At 44.2% G+C, this 18547-nt stretch overlaps 1 protein-coding gene across 1 annotated transcript; it reads left to right on the top strand.

The window, feature by feature from the left end:
* Window positions 1-616: 616 nt before the first annotated feature.
* Window positions 617-3073, top strand: LOC131858554 (uncharacterized). Its single transcript, XM_059211834.1, has 3 exons — window positions 617-2281; window positions 2387-2452; window positions 2546-3073. The coding sequence occupies exons 1-3, from the start codon at window positions 617-619 to the stop codon at window positions 3071-3073; spliced, it is 2259 nt and encodes a 752-aa protein (XP_059067817.1).
* Window positions 3074-18547: the final 15474 nt, after the last annotated feature.

Raw genomic sequence — 18547 nt, 5'->3', positions numbered from 1 at the left:
GCATGCTTATTTTAAACTCAACCAAGTAGAGGGTTAAGCATCTCTACCAATGAGAAATACTACCCAAATATCACCCAACAAGGACACTCCCTTTTTAGCGGTTCCAACACCCAGGTCCGTTTGAGCACTGAATGAGCTTCATACCGCCCTTCAATCTCGAGTTATGGATGCCTAAGGAACCACCCTTAAAGTTTTCCAACTTCCACTTAAGAAAAGTAGCTCGACTCTAGCCATAGATCAGAACGCTGCATTAAAAGACTTCCCCAACCTTTGCATCACCAAGGGTCAAAGGAATCCCAGATCATACGCGACCATCATGCAACTCGCTTTCGCTTCACCATGCCAGTTCATCGAAATCAACTTTCCCAAGTCAGGCACCCAAACTATCATCGAGTCACACTCTTAAACGTCTCACCAAAGTCGTATATCAAAAAGTCACCAAAATCGTTCATCAGATCGCTCCTCTAATACTGACTTTACCAAAAAGACAAGTATCAGAGTCATCGATGAATCTGCTTTGATACCAGCTGTCACGGGCTTTGGGAGCTAAGCCTGTACGACACCGATAAGTCCCGTCCCGACTCGGAATAAGTCTGCGGACTGAGGCCTTCGGCCTATGCCTTGTCCCTTCCAGGTATTGGACTTAGAATGCACGAAGTTGAGGGACTTTGAGAAGCTGTTTCTTTTCACCAAAGGTTTGCAACCTTGGGCGAAGGATGAGCTGAGGCGACAGAAAGTTCAGACTTTGGCCGAAGCGATCACCGTTGCAGATGGGCTGCTCGATTATAAGGGCGATGCAACTAAGGGCTTTGGTGGAGCCCGAGGGGACTACAGAAAGAACTTCCGCCGAAAGGATAGGAAGGGAGGTGGAGCCCCTTCAGAGCAGAACAGTGAGCACAAAAACAAGAAGGCTAAGAAGCCGAATGGAGAAGGCAACTCGAGGAAGAAAGATCACGCCCAGCCCGAGAAGAAGAAGGAACGGGATCCGGGTTGCTTCATCTGTGGAAAAGATGATCACTTGGCACGGAGCTGTCTAGACCGAAGTAGGATCAATGCCTTGTTGTTTGAGGAGAAGAAGTTGCCCGCAATGAGCACCTTACAACTCGTCAACGCAGTGAAGCATCCTACCAAAGTGGCCGATAAGCATGAGCTATGTTTTGTGGAGACTTTCCTGGGTGGAAAGAAAGTGTTGGCTATGGTGGACTCAGGCGCAACACATAATTACATCTCTGCAAGCCGAGCGAAGAAGCTTGGACTCAAGATCAAGCTGACTTCTAATCAGTTCAAGGCAGTGACCGCACCCGCGCAGCAGGTGAGCGGCGAGATCCATAAGGAAGTCATCCGAGTTGGATTGTGGCAGGGTGCGCTCGACTTAATTTCTATTGGGATGAATGAGTTCGACCTCATACTTGGGCAAGAGTTCTTGAGGTCGACATCAGCGACAGTAGTGCCACACTTGGGCTGCATTCTGATATTGGATCCGAACAGACCGAGTTTGATTCCGACGATGAAAAGCATGGAGCAGGATCTCCTTCTGAATGCACTAAGTGCTAAACAGGTCGGCAGAGGAAGGCAGGAAGAGCTGTTCTTGGCCGCACTGATCGGAGATTGGGATGAAGGGGAGTCTTCGGGACCCTCCAACACCTCGGCGATCCAGGAAGTGTTGTCCGAATTTGCGGATGTAATGCCAGACAGTCTCCCAGCAGTTTTGCCACCCCGGAGGCACGTTGATCATCGGATCGAGCTTGAGGCCGGAGCAAGACCACCTGCGAAGGATCCCTACCGCCTCTCTGGACCAGAGATGGGGGAGTTGAAGAAGCAGTTGATAGAACTTGTGGATGCGGGTTACTTGCGTCCGTCCAGGTCTCCTTATGCTACCCCAGTATTGTTCCAACGCAAGAAGGATGGAAGTCTTCGGATGTGCGTGGACCATCGGGCTTTGAACAAGCTCACAATCAAAAACAAGTATCCGTTACCCCTCATAGCGGATAGCTTTGACCGACTGGTTGATGCAAGAGTGTTCAATAAGTTGGATCTGAGGCAGGGTTACTACCAGATCAGGATCGCGCCAGGTGATGAAGAAAAGACCGCGATTACGACGAGGTATGGTAGTTATGAATTTTTGGTTATGCCCTTCGGTCTCACTAACGCTTCTGCCACCTTTAGCACTTTGATGAACGATGTGTTTCACTCATTATTGGACAAGTGTGTTGTTGTATATTTGGATGACATTCTGGTGTACAGTCGAGACTCGAAGGAACACAAGAGACACCTTCAGGAGGTGTTCGCTTTGTTGAGAGAGCATCAGCTGTTCGCAAAGAAGGAGAAGTGCGCCTTTGCATAGGAAGAAGTGCCGTTTCTGGGTCATATTCTTGGTCATGGCCAGATCCGACCAGACTCGGAGAAGCTTGAGGCGATCCAAGACTGGGAGCCACTCCGCAATGTGCACGAGGTAAGACAATTTCTTGGGTTAGCTAACTACTACCGAAAATTTGTAGCAGGCTACTCCTGAATTGCGAGCCCTTTGACGGACCTGTTGAAGAAGGACCGCGGATGGAAATGGGGCGACAAGCAGCAGTCAACAATCCAGATGCTAAAAGAGGTGCTGATAGAAAGATCAGTCCTTAATGCACCATGCCTGGGTGAGCCTACATCGAAAGATGACTTACTCGGTCTGCTTGAGTATGAAAGCTTAAGAGGCAGGCGGAACAAAGCAGAGCAGTTGAAGGAATCGTTAAGGGACGACTTCCTTGCCAGTACCCAGACTACCAGCCTTTTGTTCAGACGGCTGAGAGGAGGCTCAGCCCGACTCTATGTCGATTTCGAAATCTTGATGGGTTCTGTTGAACTACCAGACATCTTTTCGGAGGTGGACATCTTGGATAGATGGGAGAACCGCAGGGCCATATCTTTGAGAGACTTATTAGTTCTTGGCTCTGGAGATGGGCTTCGACCAGAGGACTGTCCCCACGCCTCTGAGCTTGTGGCGAGCTGTTCGGAAGCTCTCCAACGGTGGGTTTGGATGGAACACCCCGGAGCCGTAGCAGATCCCTTGAGTGCCAAACTAACTTAGTTGGCGGAACTTTTGTCACATAAGTCCGTTTGCGAACCGGTAGAAGCGGAACCACAGAGGATGGCCTGCTTGGATGATATTAAGATTATTGCAGCTAGGGAAGTCGTGGCCCAGGACGTTCCCGAGGAAGGTGCCAGGATGAGGTTGGGCACCTTGCGCATGATAAACCAGTGCGTGAATGACAGCGAAGATGAATCCCTACCTACCCAGGATGTCATGGCAGAAGGAGGAGGATCGCAGGGCGATACCACCTTAGTAAATCAGACACCGACAGAAGAATTCACCGCAGTTCCCCTCACCTTCAGGAGATAGGAAGAGGGGCCGGTGCAATTGCACGTCGGGGCTTTCCCAGACTTCATTGGGTTCAATGAAGCTCTTCGCGAGGATGACATTTTTACAACTTGGGATCAACAGGGTTTGATCCGGTATGGAGACCTGATGTCTATTGGAGGCAGCTCAGATTTGTCCAACGAAGAGAGTACAAGGAAGACCTTGGAAATCATGGCGAGTTGTTCACAAGCCGTGGATCATTGGACCTGGGAGGAACATGAGACAAGGCCGTTTGAACCATTTTGGGACAGATTGCTTCGCCTACCAGGCGAAGTCCTTGGTGTAGACACCGAAAATCAGTTAAGATCGCACCACCCAGAGGCCCGACGAATGTATTGGACAACCCGGACCGCAGAGTCAGCCAAGTTCTTGCAATGAGAACTCGGGGAGGAGGTAGAAATGGCATCCGAGAGTTCTTGGTAGTTTTCGAAGGTCAGGAACGTGACTCGGCTTCATGGGTGCGCAGTGAGGCACTTTGGCGCGACGAGGAGATCATCATGGAGTTCCTCTCCAAGAGGAGCTCTCCTAGACAGGAGTAGCTTTCTGGAATTTTTCCTCCCAGTGCTTTGTGCAGGGGCGCTGGCGTCGAGGGTGCCGCCACTAGTTTAGTGGGGGAGGATGTAACGGACCTGCATTGGGCAGATTTACTTGCACATATTTTGGGGTCGGACCTATCCTTAGTGGGGTTCCACCTTGCATCGGAGTTTTACCCTTTCGCGCGGCCGACATGGAGTTAGCCTTTTTGCGCGACCAACATGAATTTATTCATTGGCGGGACCGACATGAATTTGGCCGATGAATTCTTTTGGCGCGGATTTAACCACTTAAGTCTAGACCTATTTGGGCACCGAATTCTCATTGGCGGATTTCATTTGGGACTGGTCCTATCTGGGTAAGGACTCTTTTGTTTGGGTCTGAACCCTTGCCTATATGAGCTGAGCACGAAGCTCATTTCATCATCAGGCAGTAGGCAGTCAAACATGCGAGCTTTCGGTGACACAGTTCTGGATGCAAGATTGCAGCGAAGGATTTCTGTGCGAAGGCACGCATTGGAGTCTTGAGCGATTTGGTACTTCGACGATCTGGCAGGCTCGAGGAGCAAACTGGTTCTCCTCTTGAGCTAGCCGATCCCGATCTGAGCCAAGGGGCTCTTTGTATATTGTTCTGAGTCAGGTTGGCTGGCCAGACACTCATTCGGGGGCGACCAGTATTTCTCAATACTGAGTTCTATCCGACATTGTAATATTGGATTCATAATGAAGGATTTGGGCACCTCGCCCCACCTTTAGATCTCTTGTGCATTCTATCTTTATGGTCCGCATTCTGTATTCTTATGCATTCATTTTTGGGAGGAGTCCGATCTGCTTTGTATTGCGCATTTCCGCTTTAGCGTAATCTAGAGAAGGGACAAGGCGTAGGCCGAAGGCCTCAGTCCGCAGACTTATTCCAAGTCGGGACGGGACTTATCGATGTCGCACAGGCTTAGCTCCCAAAGCCCGTGACAGTACGAACTTATGTGACAAAAGTTCCGCCAATTGAGTCAGTTTGGCGCTCAAGGGATCTGCTACGGCTCCGAGCTGTTCCATCCAAACCCACCATTGGAGAGCTTCCGAACAGCTCGCCACAAGCTCAGAGGCGCAGGGACAGTCCTCTGGTCGAAGCCCATCTCCAGAGCCAAGAACTAATAAGTCTCTCAAAGATATGGCCCCGCGGTTCTCCCATCTATCCAAGATGTCCACCTCCGAAAAGATGTCCAGTAGTTCAACAGAACCCATCAAGATTTTGAAATCGACATAGAGTCGGGCTGAGCCTCCTCTCAGCCATCTGAACAAAAGGCTGGTAGTCTGGGTACTGGCAAGGAAGTCGTCCCTTAACGATTCCTTCAACTACTCTGCTTTGTTCCGCCTGCCTCTTAGGCTTTCATACTCAAGCAGACCGAGTAAGTCATCTTTCGATGTAGGCTCACCCAGGCATGGTGCATTAAGGACTGATCTTTCTATCAGCACCTCTTTTAGCATCTGGAATGCTGACTGCTGCTTGTCGCCCCATTTCCATCCGCGGTCCTTCTTCAACAGGTCCGTCAAAGGGCTCGCAATTCGGGAGTAGCCTGCTACAAATTTTCGGTAGTAGTTAGCTAACCCAAGAAATTGTCTTACCTCGTGCACATTGCGGAGTGGCTCCCAGTCTCGGATCGCCTCAAGCTTCTCCGAGTCTGGTCGGATCTGGCCATGACCAAGAATATGACCCAGAAACGACACTTCTTCCTATGCAAAGGCGCACTTCTCCTTCTTTGCGAACATCTGATGCTCTCTTAACAAAGCGAACACCTCCTGAAGGTGTCTCTTGTGTTCCTCCGAGTCTCGATTGTACACCAGAATGTCATCCAAATACACAACAACGCACTTGTCCAACAATGAGCGAAACACATCGTTCATCAAAGTGCTAAAGGTGGCAGGAGCGTTAGTGAGACCGAAGGGCATAACCAAAAATTCATAACTACCATACCTCGTCGTAATCGCGGTCTTTTCTTAATCACCTGGCGCGATCCTGATCTGGTAGTAACCCTGCCTCAGATCCAACTTACTGAACACTCTTGCATCGACCAGTCGGTCAAAGCTATCCGCTATGAGGGGTAACGGATACTTGTTTTTGATTTTGAGCTTGTTCAAAGCCCGATAGTCCACGCACATCCGAAGACTTCCATCCTTCTTGCGCTGGAACAATACTGGGGCAGCATAAGGAGACCTGGACGGATGCAAGTAACCCGCCTCCATGAGTTTTGTCAACTGCTTCTTCAACTCCCCCATCTCTGGTCCAGAGAGGCGGTAGGGAGCCTTCGCAGGTGGTCTTGCTCCGGCCTCAAGCTCGATCCGATGATCAACGTGCCTCCGGGGTGGCAAAACTGCTGGGAGACTGTCTGGCATTACATCCGCAAATTCAGACAACACTTCCTGGATCGCCGAGGTGTTGGAGGGTCCTGAAGACTCCCCTTCATCCCAATCTCCGATCAGTGTGGCCAAGAACAACTCTTCCCGCCTTCCTCTGCCGACCTGTTTAGCACTTAGTGCATTCAGAAGGAGATCCTGCTCCATGCTTTTCATCGTCGGAATCAAACTCGGTCTGTTCGGATCCAATATCAGAATGCAGCCCAAGTGTGGCACTACTGCCTCTGATGCCGACCTCAAGAACTCTTGCCCAAGTATGAGGTCGAACTCATTCATCCCAATAGCAATTAAGTTGAGCGCACCCTACCACGATCCAACTCGGATGACTTCCTTATGGATCTCGCCGCTCACCTGCTGCCCGGGTGCGGTCACTGCCTTGAACTGATTAGAAGTTGGCTCGATCTTGAGTCCAAGCTTCTTCGCTCGGCTTGCAGAGATGTAATTGTGTGTTGCGCCTGAGTCCACCATAGCCAACACCTTCTTTCCACCCAGGAAAGTCTCCACAAAACATAGCTCATGCTTATCGGCCACTTCGATAGGATGCTTCACTGCGTTGACGAGTTGTAAGGTGCTCATTGCGGGCAACTTCTTCTCCTCAAACAGCAAGGCATTGATCCTACTTCGGTCTGGACAGCTCCGTGCCCAGTGATCATCTTTTCCACAGATGAAGCAACCCGGATCCCGTTCCTTCTTCTTCTCGGGCTGGGCGTGATCTTTCTTCCTCGAGTTGCCTTCTCCATTCGGCTTCTTAGCCTTCTTGTTTTTGTGCTCACTGTTCTGCTCTGAAGGGGCTCCACCTCCCTTCCTATCCTTTCGGCGGAAGTTCTTTCTGTAGTCCCCTCAGGCTCCACCAAAGCCCTTAGCTGCATCGCCCTTATAATCGAGCAGCCCATCTGCAACGGTGATCGCTTCGGCCAAAGTCTGAACTTTCTGTCGCCTCAGCTCGTCCTTCGCCCAAGGTTGCAGACCTTTGGTGAAAAGAAATAGCTTCTCGAAGTCGCTCAACTTCGTGCATTCTAAGTCCAATACCTGGAATGTATCTGAGCATTGCGTGGGATTGGATCTTGTGGGTTTCAACCCCTCTTTTGAATGTAAAGTCTCTCCTAAGTGAAAACCATCAACCCTAGTGACTCTCCCTTCTCACTCCTTGGAGTTGGGGAGGGGAGAACGACTAGGGTTCGATTTTTCCGCTTTACAATTATGTAAAGGCTAACATAGTCAAAGTGAGTCCAAAACTACCAGGGAAAAATGTAGGTATCCAATTTCACCATTATATTTTGCTTAGCACAAAGATGCATGCCAAAATAAATTAATTAGTCAAGATGAAAGTAAAATGTTTAATACACATGTAAGGATAACAATAAGAATATAAATTCCATATATTGTCTCTATAATGAGTGCTCCATCTCAAAACCTATAAAATTAAACATAATTCAATAAGTTGTATGTGTAGAGAATTTGAATTTCAGCCACTAACATGTTTTATTAACAATGTTAACAATCTCAAATAAACATACAAATTATATATAAGGGGATGTTGTGAAGGTAAGATGACAAAAAGTCACGATCATGTAATGTAAATCCATGAACACGTAGAATGAAGCCAATCATTTTAATCAACAAGAGATGAATTTTAAGATCCCTTAGTGGACCACTATAACCATTCTTTGAATATTAAATTATGGTGTAGGGAATCCATAGAGAGACTATAGTCACAGGCATGAAATAATGCTAATATCTCCCCCTCACATTGGTTTATACAAAGGATGTAAGGAATTTGGGGAGAGGAGAAAAGTAAATAAGTCGCCATGAGAAGAATAAGAATCATAGCATCATGTGACAAATAAATGATAAAATAATGAGATAATCATGAAAGCATGTATATCTGAAAGAATTATGCCCCTAATTTTGACCCCAATCAGGGCCAAAAGAAAGACATGAATACTAGATAATAATCATGCACATGACCTTAAGGTATCATTAGATGTCATTCTGGTAAAAATGTGTCATATCATAAATATAAGTTTGATAATCATTACGGTAAAAATGGAGCATAATCATAATAGCATAAGTTATATGATAAAAATATGAGTCTGATTGTTGTCATCTACACTACCTGATTCCTTGCTCACAGCTCTCGAGACAATTCCCTACAATAGAAAGAAGGAAATAGGTTTGGTTGTGTAACGTCATAAATTGTACCCACTTGCTAAAGCGGTACAATTTAACACCTAGTTTAGCACCCGCCTTGGCGCAGTTGCATTTTGCATTACATTTCCCCTTTAGCACTTAATTAATCAAATTAATTAGGTCTAAAGGTTCTATTTCATCATTTTCCACATCATAAAGTCGGGCCCTTTCATTAAAGTGTGCCCCTTTCATTTTATTCCTCCAATACATCACTTAATCAAAAACCCTAATTAGGCCCTATTCTGAGCTTGGGGGCTTGATTTCGGGGGTCAAAACATCTCGAAATCACTTGTAACTTCGGGATTCTCTCTAAAATCATCATATCTGACGGCCCTGAAAATTTGGTGAAAAGTTGTCGGGACCGTGGCGCCCGGAGTGCACACGGTCCCGGACATTTTTCCCAAAATTTTAGGAGCGCGATCCAATCATAAAATAAAGCTTAACCCCAAGAAATTGGCGGGATATTCGATCTTTAGGTCGGCCAAAAGACGAAATTGCGACCTAGGGTTTCATACATAAGAGCTCTCTTTCTTCATTTGAAAGGATCGGATTTTTGTTTCCAGGAACCTCATATGCAGTGAAAGAGCAGATCTTTGAAGACTTCAACATCTTACAACATCCTTCTATCAAGCATTTATCAATTCCATTCATCCATTTAGGGCTTGGAAGACATTGAAGAACAATAGGAGATTACCGACTGAAGATTGGCTTGTACCTCTCCCTTGAGGGTTGGGTATGATTTCATGTTGTTTTCATGTCTTTGCATAAGCTTCAATATATCATTCATTCATGCTTTAGATCACTTTGCATCTTGATTTAGAGCATTTACGTTATCATTTACAAGCAATTAGGGCTTACTTTCTAGGTTGCTCTCGTTTGCTTTCTTGCATTTTAGGACCTTGCACACACACTAGGTCTGCACACACAATATATTTTACAAAACAACTTGGCTATTCATGGAGGTGGAAATCACCGAAGTGGGGGTTTGACTAAGGCAAAACCCTATATAGCCGCCCATACACCCCTTTTTCAGATATAAGTGCAGGTTTTGGGACTCGGACGACGCCGCAGGATACAGATCCGGAGAGAACAGGTCGAGACAACACTTTGCATCAAATTGCAGAGCAAAAGACTGGGACAGGAGCGCTGGGTGCCCTGGTCCTGCCAGGACAAGGGCGCTGGGTGTCCTGGTCCCTGGGACAGAGGCGCTGGGCGCCCTGGTCCTCCGGACAGACAACACTTTTGACAGTTTCCGACAGTGTTCCAGAGTGCAAAACAACAGTTTCCGGTGCAGTTTTAGGTGCAGAATCAGGACAGTGGCGCCCACACCCCCGTCCTGAACATTTTCAGTCCGATTTTGACTCCGGGTACGCATTTGCATTCTTGTTTTATCCTTCTGTTTACAGCTTTCCATTGTCTAAATTCAATTCTGCAATCTTGTTGTTAGTTCATACTTACATTTTAGGGTTAGGAATTGGACTTGCATAATCTTACCTTTCAATTACAACAAAGGAATTGAAACCCTAATAGGTAGCCCATGGCTCTCTCTTTCACAAAAATAAGTAGCCAATTGTGCGATACCTCTAGGATCTTTCGTATTCCGTAATGTGTGATAAGAGGTAGGATTAGGGCATGATAACCTAGTCTTGCTTTTTCCCCCACACATTTTGGTGAACCCGACGTGAACCTATCATTGCTTCTTCTTGCATTGCATTTGTTAGATCTAGATCTAGATTTAGTGTGTTTTCATTTCATTTTCATTAAAAAAAAAAAAAAGGAAAAAAATAGAGTGTGTTTCTTTACATTGTATGTTTAAATTTTATGCAGCTTTTATTTCAGAATGTCAGACTTTTATTTGCAAAATGTTCATGCTTATGATGATTATTATGAGTATAGCCAAGATGAATTAGATGAAGCTTTAGATGAGTTTTTGAACCCTAAAGATACCAAACCTTCATTTTACCAAAAACTCATAAACCTTGTTACTATGCCATTTCGTTGCGATGAGGAAGATAAGTTGAATGAGTCCTCTCAAGGGTACATTCCTATCAACTCTTCCACTAAATCTAGTAACATGGTTGTTTTCAACAATCCCCTCTATGAGGAGATGTCTCCTTTTGAATCAAAAGATAAACCTTTTAATAGATATGATCATGCTTTGTTGGATGACGCTCTTGATGACTTTGTGGCTTTATCGAAACCTTTAAACAAGAACAAGACTTCTAAATTAGTTAACATGATAAACTTGAATGAGCATAAAAAGCCTCTCTTTGAAGTCCAAGGAGCTTATCCTTCTCCCACCTTTCAAGTTCCTAAATCACCTCTCCTTACTGTCCAAGGAGGGTATGATCATGATTCCTTTCGTACTCCGAATAAACCAATCATCATTGTGCAAGGAAGAAAACCTATAAGTCCTTATAGTTATGCCAAGCAAATAACTAGAGAGAGTTATCATGCGGTTGCCCATACTTATCATACCAGAAATAATAGGCAGCCTAGTCCTCCTCCTGTTATCCCAGTTTCTCTTCCGAATCCTCAACCGATTCTTCCACAAGCTCCCCGTATTTCGCAAGTTCTTAGTAAGGAATATGATCTCATAGAACAACTTAAAGCTACCCCTGCTAAGATATCCCTTTGGGATTTGATTCAAACTTCTTCCGCTCATCATGGAATGTTACAAGATGCCTTGAAAGATTTGAATGTTCCTCCACCGAATACATCTAGTAATATAGCATCTTTGGTTAACTCTGTGATGAATCCTAAAGCTCAAATTGTGTTTACCCAAGATGAGTTGCCTACTAGTGAAATCCAACATCAATATGATCCCTTGATGATTGTGGTTATCATGAAAGACACTGCTATAAGACGAACACTAGTAGATAATGGCTCTGGTCTTAATGTGTGTAGCATTAATCTTTTGCATAAGATGAATGTGGATACATCCTTAATTGAACCGGACTCTCGTCCTATTCGAGGCTTTGATAATGTGGCTAAAACTTCATTAGGTACTATCACCTTACCCATCACAGTGGGGCCTGTTACTTTGCCTACACCTATCCATGTTATGTCGGGAAATCTAACGTACAACTTGCTACTAGGGAGACCTTGGATTCACAGTATGCAAGCTGTCCCCTCTACATTGCATAGACAAGTTAAATTTATTTATAACAATAAGACATATACCTTGATAGGTGATACTAATTTTCAAGCTTGTTTGCAAACATCTACTTCCAAGGGGGGTTCTTCTAAGCCATCCTCATCTAGTGATGACTCTTTAAATAAGATACCTATCAGTGAATCCTCGCTCTCCGATGATCAAAATTCTTCGGATGAGTCTGGAGCTCTTGAAGAAGATTCTTCTCGACTTGAAACTACACATAAGAAGGATTTTGATCCTGGGAAGATCCTCGAAGAAGACGATTGGGGATCTCTTGATTTTAATCCCACCTTTGTAGGTGAATATAAGGTTCCTTCTAGAGAGCTTAAAGTTGAAAAGAAGGAAGAAGCTAAAAATCAATCAATCTTACCCGAACCTATGAGTAATAATTTTGTGGCCGCTTCTCAAACTTCTTCTCCTCACACCTCTAATTATGAAGAGTTTGATTCTTTGTCTTATGAAAAACCACCTTCTCTTCCTGAAATGGCTGATCGTTATGGTTGTGGTTTTCGCATTTTTCCTAAGCATGGGTATCATGGAAATGGTTGCGGTGTTCATGAACAAGGGATAAAAGTTCCTCTAGAGACTAATTTTCACAGTTATGCCTTTGGACTTGGCTATAATCCATGCAAGCGCACTAAAGCTTCTAAAAGACCATGCATTAGTGTTAATGTTATTTCTACCTCTCTATCAATGCAACACCCTGAGTACATTGATGGGGATCCTTCGTGTGCTTGTGCTTTTGACGTTTTCCCTACCGATGATGCTTTAGCTGAATTTTTAGGAGCATATGACACTCTTCCTCATTATCATCACAATAGGGGACTCCCTTATTGTTTGAACACTGAAGCCTACTTTGGAAAAGAGACGGATAATGATGAGATTGTGAAAGAATTCCCTCAGCTAAAGGATACTCCTCAACAAAGCAATCTTCTCATAAGTGACACCACTGATGTTAAGATGGACCCTTGCAATAAAGAGAAAGTTATTAAAATTGGAAAATGTTTGGATGGAGAGGAACAAAAACAATATGAAGATTTATTGCATGAATTCCCCAAGATCTTTGCTTGGACATACTCTGACATGCCTGGTATAGATCCTAAGATTGTTACTCATAACATTGTCTTAGTTCCTGATGCTAAGCTCGTGAAACAAAAGATTCAAAAAATGAATCCTAAGGTGGCTCTGCTTGTTAAGGCTGAGATTGAAAAGTTATTGGAGGCTGGATTTATCCGCCCTATTGATTATTCCCCATGGATTTCAAATATTGTCGCTGTGGCTAAACCAGATAACAAAATAAGAATGTGTACCGACTTTCGGGATCTAAAAAAGGCTTCTTTAAAAGATGATTTTCCTCTTCCAAACATTGACATGATAGTTGATTCTACGGCAGGGCATGCCTTGTTATCCTTCATGGATGGTTTTTCGGGATACAATCAAATTTTTATTAACCCTCAAGATCAATTCAAAACCGCTTTCACTACTCCTTGGGGTACGTTTTGTTCGATAATGATGCCTTTTGGACTTAAAAATGCCGGTGCAACTTATCAACGAGCGATGACCCTTATCTTTCATGATTATATGCATAAGATTTTAGAGGATTATATTGATGACATTTTAGCCAAATCCTTTCTTCGCATGGATCATATTAAAATCCTTCGTCAAATCTTTGAAAGGATTCGTAAATATCACATGCGCTTGAATCCCCAAAAATGTGTTTTTGGTGTGGATAGTGGAAAACTATTAGGATTCATAGTTTCGCATCATGGGATTGAGGTGGACACTAAGAAAATAGATGCTATTGTCAACATGCCACCTCCTAGAAATGTGTCTCAACTTAAAAGCTTACAAGGAAAGATTCAAGCTATTCGTAGGTTTGTATCTCAACTTGTGGATCGTACTTTTCCTTTCACTCAACTTCTCAAAAAGAATATCACTTTTCAATGGAATGAGGATTGTCAGCAAGCATTTGAAGATTTAAAAATGTATTTAGCTAATCCTCCTATCCTTCGACCGGCTGAACCTTCTAAACCTTTCCTTCTTTATACGGCTGCATCCTCTCATGCTCTTGCAGCATTATTGGCACAACATGATAAAGATGGTAAAGAATGTCCGGTTTATTACATAAGTCGTACCTTACTCGATTACGAGACCCGATATTCTGCGATAGAAAGACAATGCTTGGCCTTGGTGTTTGCGACTTAGAAATTGAGACATTATCTCTTAAACTCAGAAGTCCACGTCATGGTAAAGTTTGATCTATTGAAGCATCTTTTCTCTAAAACTGATTTATCAGGACGCCTAGCTAAGTGGGTTATGATGTTAACTGAATTTGACCTTAAATTTGTTTCACAAAGAGCAATTAAAGGGCAAGCGTTGACCGATCACCTAGTTGAGGCCCCTTCACCTTTCTCCTTCCCTAACCCTGAGTCTTTTCCTGACGACTTCATTCTTTCTATAGAGAAAGATGAAACTTGGGAGTTATACTTTGATGGCTCTAAGTGTCGTATAGGATCGGGGGCAGGTGTTGTTCTGATTTCTCCTACAAAGAAACCCATTCCTTTATCCTATCGTCTAAATTTCCTATGTACCAATAACATTGCTGAGTATGAGGCTCTTATAGCGGGAATAAAAGCAGCCTTAGCTCTGAACATAAAACACATACATATCTATGGAGATTCACAATTGATTATAAGACAAGTAACAGGAATATATCAAGCAAAACAAGACAAATTATCACAATATAAAGACCTTGCCATCTCTTTATTACAAAAATTTGATTCTTATACCATGGAACCTGTTCCTCGAAAAGATAATCGACATGCGGATGCAATGGCATGTGTGGCTTCTCTTGTATCTTTAGAGGACCCTGTGGTTGATCTTAAATTTGTTATTCACAACCTTACTTCTCCAGCTATTGTAGACGATCCTAGTCTGGTAACATGTTGTGACTTTATAGACTCAGATGAATGGTACTCGCATATCGTAAGATATTTGACCGATGGTACCTTTCCTGATTCCGCTAATAGAAACACTAGGGCTAGAATCCGCAAGCTATCTGCTAGATATATCATTCTTTCTGATGTCCTTTACCGAAGGGGTTATGATGGTCTTCTCCTTCGCTGTCTTAACAAATCAGAAATCCCCGTTGCTCTTGAAGAGGCGCATTCAGGTGCCTGTGGGGGGCATTTTGGAGGCAAATCCTTGGTTCATAGATTGCTTCGTATGGGATACTATTGGCAAACTATGCAGAAGGATTCTTTTTCATTTGTTAAGAAATGTCATCAATGTCAACAACATAATAATCTGATTCATGCTCCTGCCCAAGAACTCCGTTCTCAAGTAGCTTCTTGGCCTTTTTCCACATGGGGTTTGGATCTTATTGGTAAAATCTCTCCTCCTTCATCTCAAGGACACACCTTCATTATAACTGCAACAGATTACTTTACGAAGTGGGTAGAAGCTATTCCCCTTCGCTCTACCACTGCTGAAGTGATTTGTCAATTTCTTCTAGAAAACATCATTTCTCGATTCGGGATACCTTCTACTATAATCTCAGATAATGGGACATCATTTAAGAACAAGGACGTGAAGAAATTCCTTGAGAAGTATCATATCAAACATCGATTTTCTACACCATACTATCCTCAATCAAATGGTCAAGCCGAATCATCCAATAAAATAATCGAACAAATTCTTCGCAAAACTATGAATAAGCATGGTAAGGATTGGAGTAACCAACTAATCTATGCTCTTTGGGCCTATCGAACGAGTGTGCGAATTGCTACAGGAACTTCTCCTTATAATCTTGTTTATGGTGCTGATGCTATTATGCCTTTAGAGCTAGAGATTCCATCACTTAGGGTTTCTCTCAGAGGTATAGTAGATGGTGACTCTTATAGAGAACAACGACTTCAACAGCTTGAGATGCTTGATGAACAGCATATAAACGCTCTTGAGCATATTCAAGCGTATCACAAAACTCTACAACAAAGCTATAATGATAAGGTTATTCAACGTTCCTTCTCAGTAGGTGACTTAGTCCTTTATGAGAATCAACGCAATGTGAATGCCTTACCTGCAGAAAAGGTAAAATTTAGTCCTAATTAGCTTGGACCATATATCGTTATTGAGGATTATGGATCAGGTGCTTACAAAATAGCGGATGTAGACGGTACGCCTCTTAAAGAACCTATAAATGCTATGCACTTGCGTAGATATTATGCTTAATTCTTCATTCCTTATTTATCTTCTTTTCAGTTCTTCAACATTGGGTAATATGTTAGTATTTCCTAATTAGAGCAAAATAGAATTAAATGTTATGATGTTTAATCTATATTGCTTCGTTCTTGACAAGCGTGTTTCCTTACTTCATAGTTTGTCTTGAATTCATTTATGTAAGTTGTAAAAGATTTACATTTCCATTATGCTAGCATATTATACAGTGTCTTTATGTGTTAAGTAGAATCGTATCATGTTGTGTTTAAGTTCAAAATTAAATCACGTTAGTTATATGATTCTTAGACTTAATGCATATTTCTTCCCTATCATCAATGTAGTACTTGATTAAATTAAGTCACACATGTATCAATTTAATCATGGTGCATTGAGAAATCAATCGCATGGAAATTTAAATTCTGAACATACATGTACATTTACCAAATGTATTAGATTTAATCAAAGCAAAATATACATTGTTTTAAGCATTGAAGATAACACATTTTGAGACAAAAGAGAAGCATGTATATATACATATATATATGTGGATCGTATACAAATATAGGTCACTATACATCCAAAATGTGACCTCTCCTACATCATAAAATCATCTCCTATCCTTAGGACTAGTGGCTGGAGAGTGTCGACTGGACGCTCCCTCCTGATCTGGTCGTGAAGGTGGACCCATGGGTGTGTAGCGCGATACAGACCGTGAGTGACTCCGAGAGGAACTCCTACGATCCCTATCCATAAGGATCGCGTGATAGGTGGTAGCCTCGGCCTGAGCTGCTGCTAGATCTCGCCGCGCCCGCTAAAGGTCCTCTAATAGGACTCTCTCTCTCTCCCTCCATATGTCTACCTGAACTCGGAATGGGGAAAACAAATCATCATGCCGACCCGCGTTCCCCTGAGGCCTATAGGCAATCTGTGAGGAACTGGGGATCTGTGCTATCGTGGAAATGTCTGTCACTGCCTGCTGAATCAGGGAACGCCACTCCTGCACATTAGCTGTGGCAGTAGAATAGATTTTTGTATTAGTACCATTCTATATCATCAAAACATTAATAATCAATTTAAACCTACTATACCTGGGTCTCCCTCACGCCAGTAGGGATCATGATACGGTAGCATCTGTGATTGGGATCTACTAGGCTCCCCTCGCTCGACTAATCTATGCACGATGGGTGTAGGCTGGACGGTACTAGGAACAGGTCTCCGTATCGCCTCATGTTCCCCCTGTTGGGGAATAAGAGGAGGATCCAGAGCTATGGTATCATCCCCTGAATGGTGAGGAGCTGCATCTGACTCCTCCTCCTCATCTGCATCCTCATTCTCCTCATCATCAGTTCTCTCCTCCTCGTCCTCATCTCTATCTGTGTCCTCCTCCTCCTCGGCACTGGGCTGATCGCCTGTAGGTGGATCAGGATCTCTCGCCTCCTCATGACCCTCTCCCTCCTCTGGCTCCTCTGACCTGGATCCCTGGTCCTCATCTCGGTCTCCATGTCTCCATGGGCCTGGATGGCCTGTCGGGTGATCCGGTGGAAAGATAGGACCTGGATATGATCTCATCAACCATGAGACATACCTGCGCTATGCTCCAGGCTCTGCAGAATAATCAGTGACTACATCCTAATCAGATCCCTCTATATCTGTAGTCTCGATGTCATCTATCGTCGGTCTCGCTACTGCTCTAGGTCTGGGAAGGACCCGTGAGTGTCGAGTATAGATGGGCACATCGACTGGAACACACTGCTCTAGCCCGAATTGCCTCCGTACTCAGTCAAAGTAGAAAGGGACTATGATGTGTGAATATCGTCCCTACAGTAGGCGGTTCCTCTGTAAGCATGCTAACTGTCTCTCCATCCCATCCCATCTGTGCATCCGCAGGTAAGGTCTCCACACTGTCACCTCGGCTGTCAGTCTATCAAAAATCACTCTCCAATATAACAGATCTCCAAATCTCCACTCGCTGGTAAGTGGATAAGCAAACACCCTAGGTCGCTCGCTAGCCGTACTCAGCGGAAAGCCAACAGGCCTGGTGCATGTGAAGTGCTCTAAAATCCATACCTGCAGAAGTGTGCATGTCATCAAACTGCAACCCTGTCCAAATACATACTCCTCAAGGTCGTGATAGAGATGTGCAAGCATACTCCGACCCCAAGCATACACTCTCTTGTGTCTCTCCATCGCTCTGATGCACCATGTGAGACCCCCATGCATGTGCGTACCTCGCCCATTAGGGCAGACGGCTAGTGCTATGATGGCGATCATAAGACATCTCATGAGGGGCACCTCCCCTGTAGGATGTAAGAGCCAGCTGACCATGATGTGACCTCTCGTCTCGCTCGGCATGACTCTCCCTATGCAATATACCTACTCCCTCTGATGATCCTCCGCTGACCGATCGGTCGTGTATGTAACAGTCGCTCCTCTGATAGGAAGACGAAGTATACGGTACACATCCTCGAGTGTAACCGTCAGCTCCCCTACTGGAAGATGAAATGTGCATGTGTCAGGATCCCATCGCTCCATCAATGCCATCAGCATTGCAGGATGGAACCGAATGGCTGGCATGAGGATCACATACCATAATCCCACGATCGATAATGTGTCTCTCTCTGCCTGAGTCAGCCG

Source organism: Cryptomeria japonica, chromosome 9 (genome assembly GCF_030272615.1).
Source record: "Cryptomeria japonica chromosome 9, Sugi_1.0, whole genome shotgun sequence".
NCBI classification, from domain to species: Eukaryota; Viridiplantae; Streptophyta; class Pinopsida; order Cupressales; family Cupressaceae; genus Cryptomeria; species Cryptomeria japonica.
Note: the sequence above shows the minus strand (reverse complement) of the source record. Positions and strands in the feature narration are given on the sequence as shown.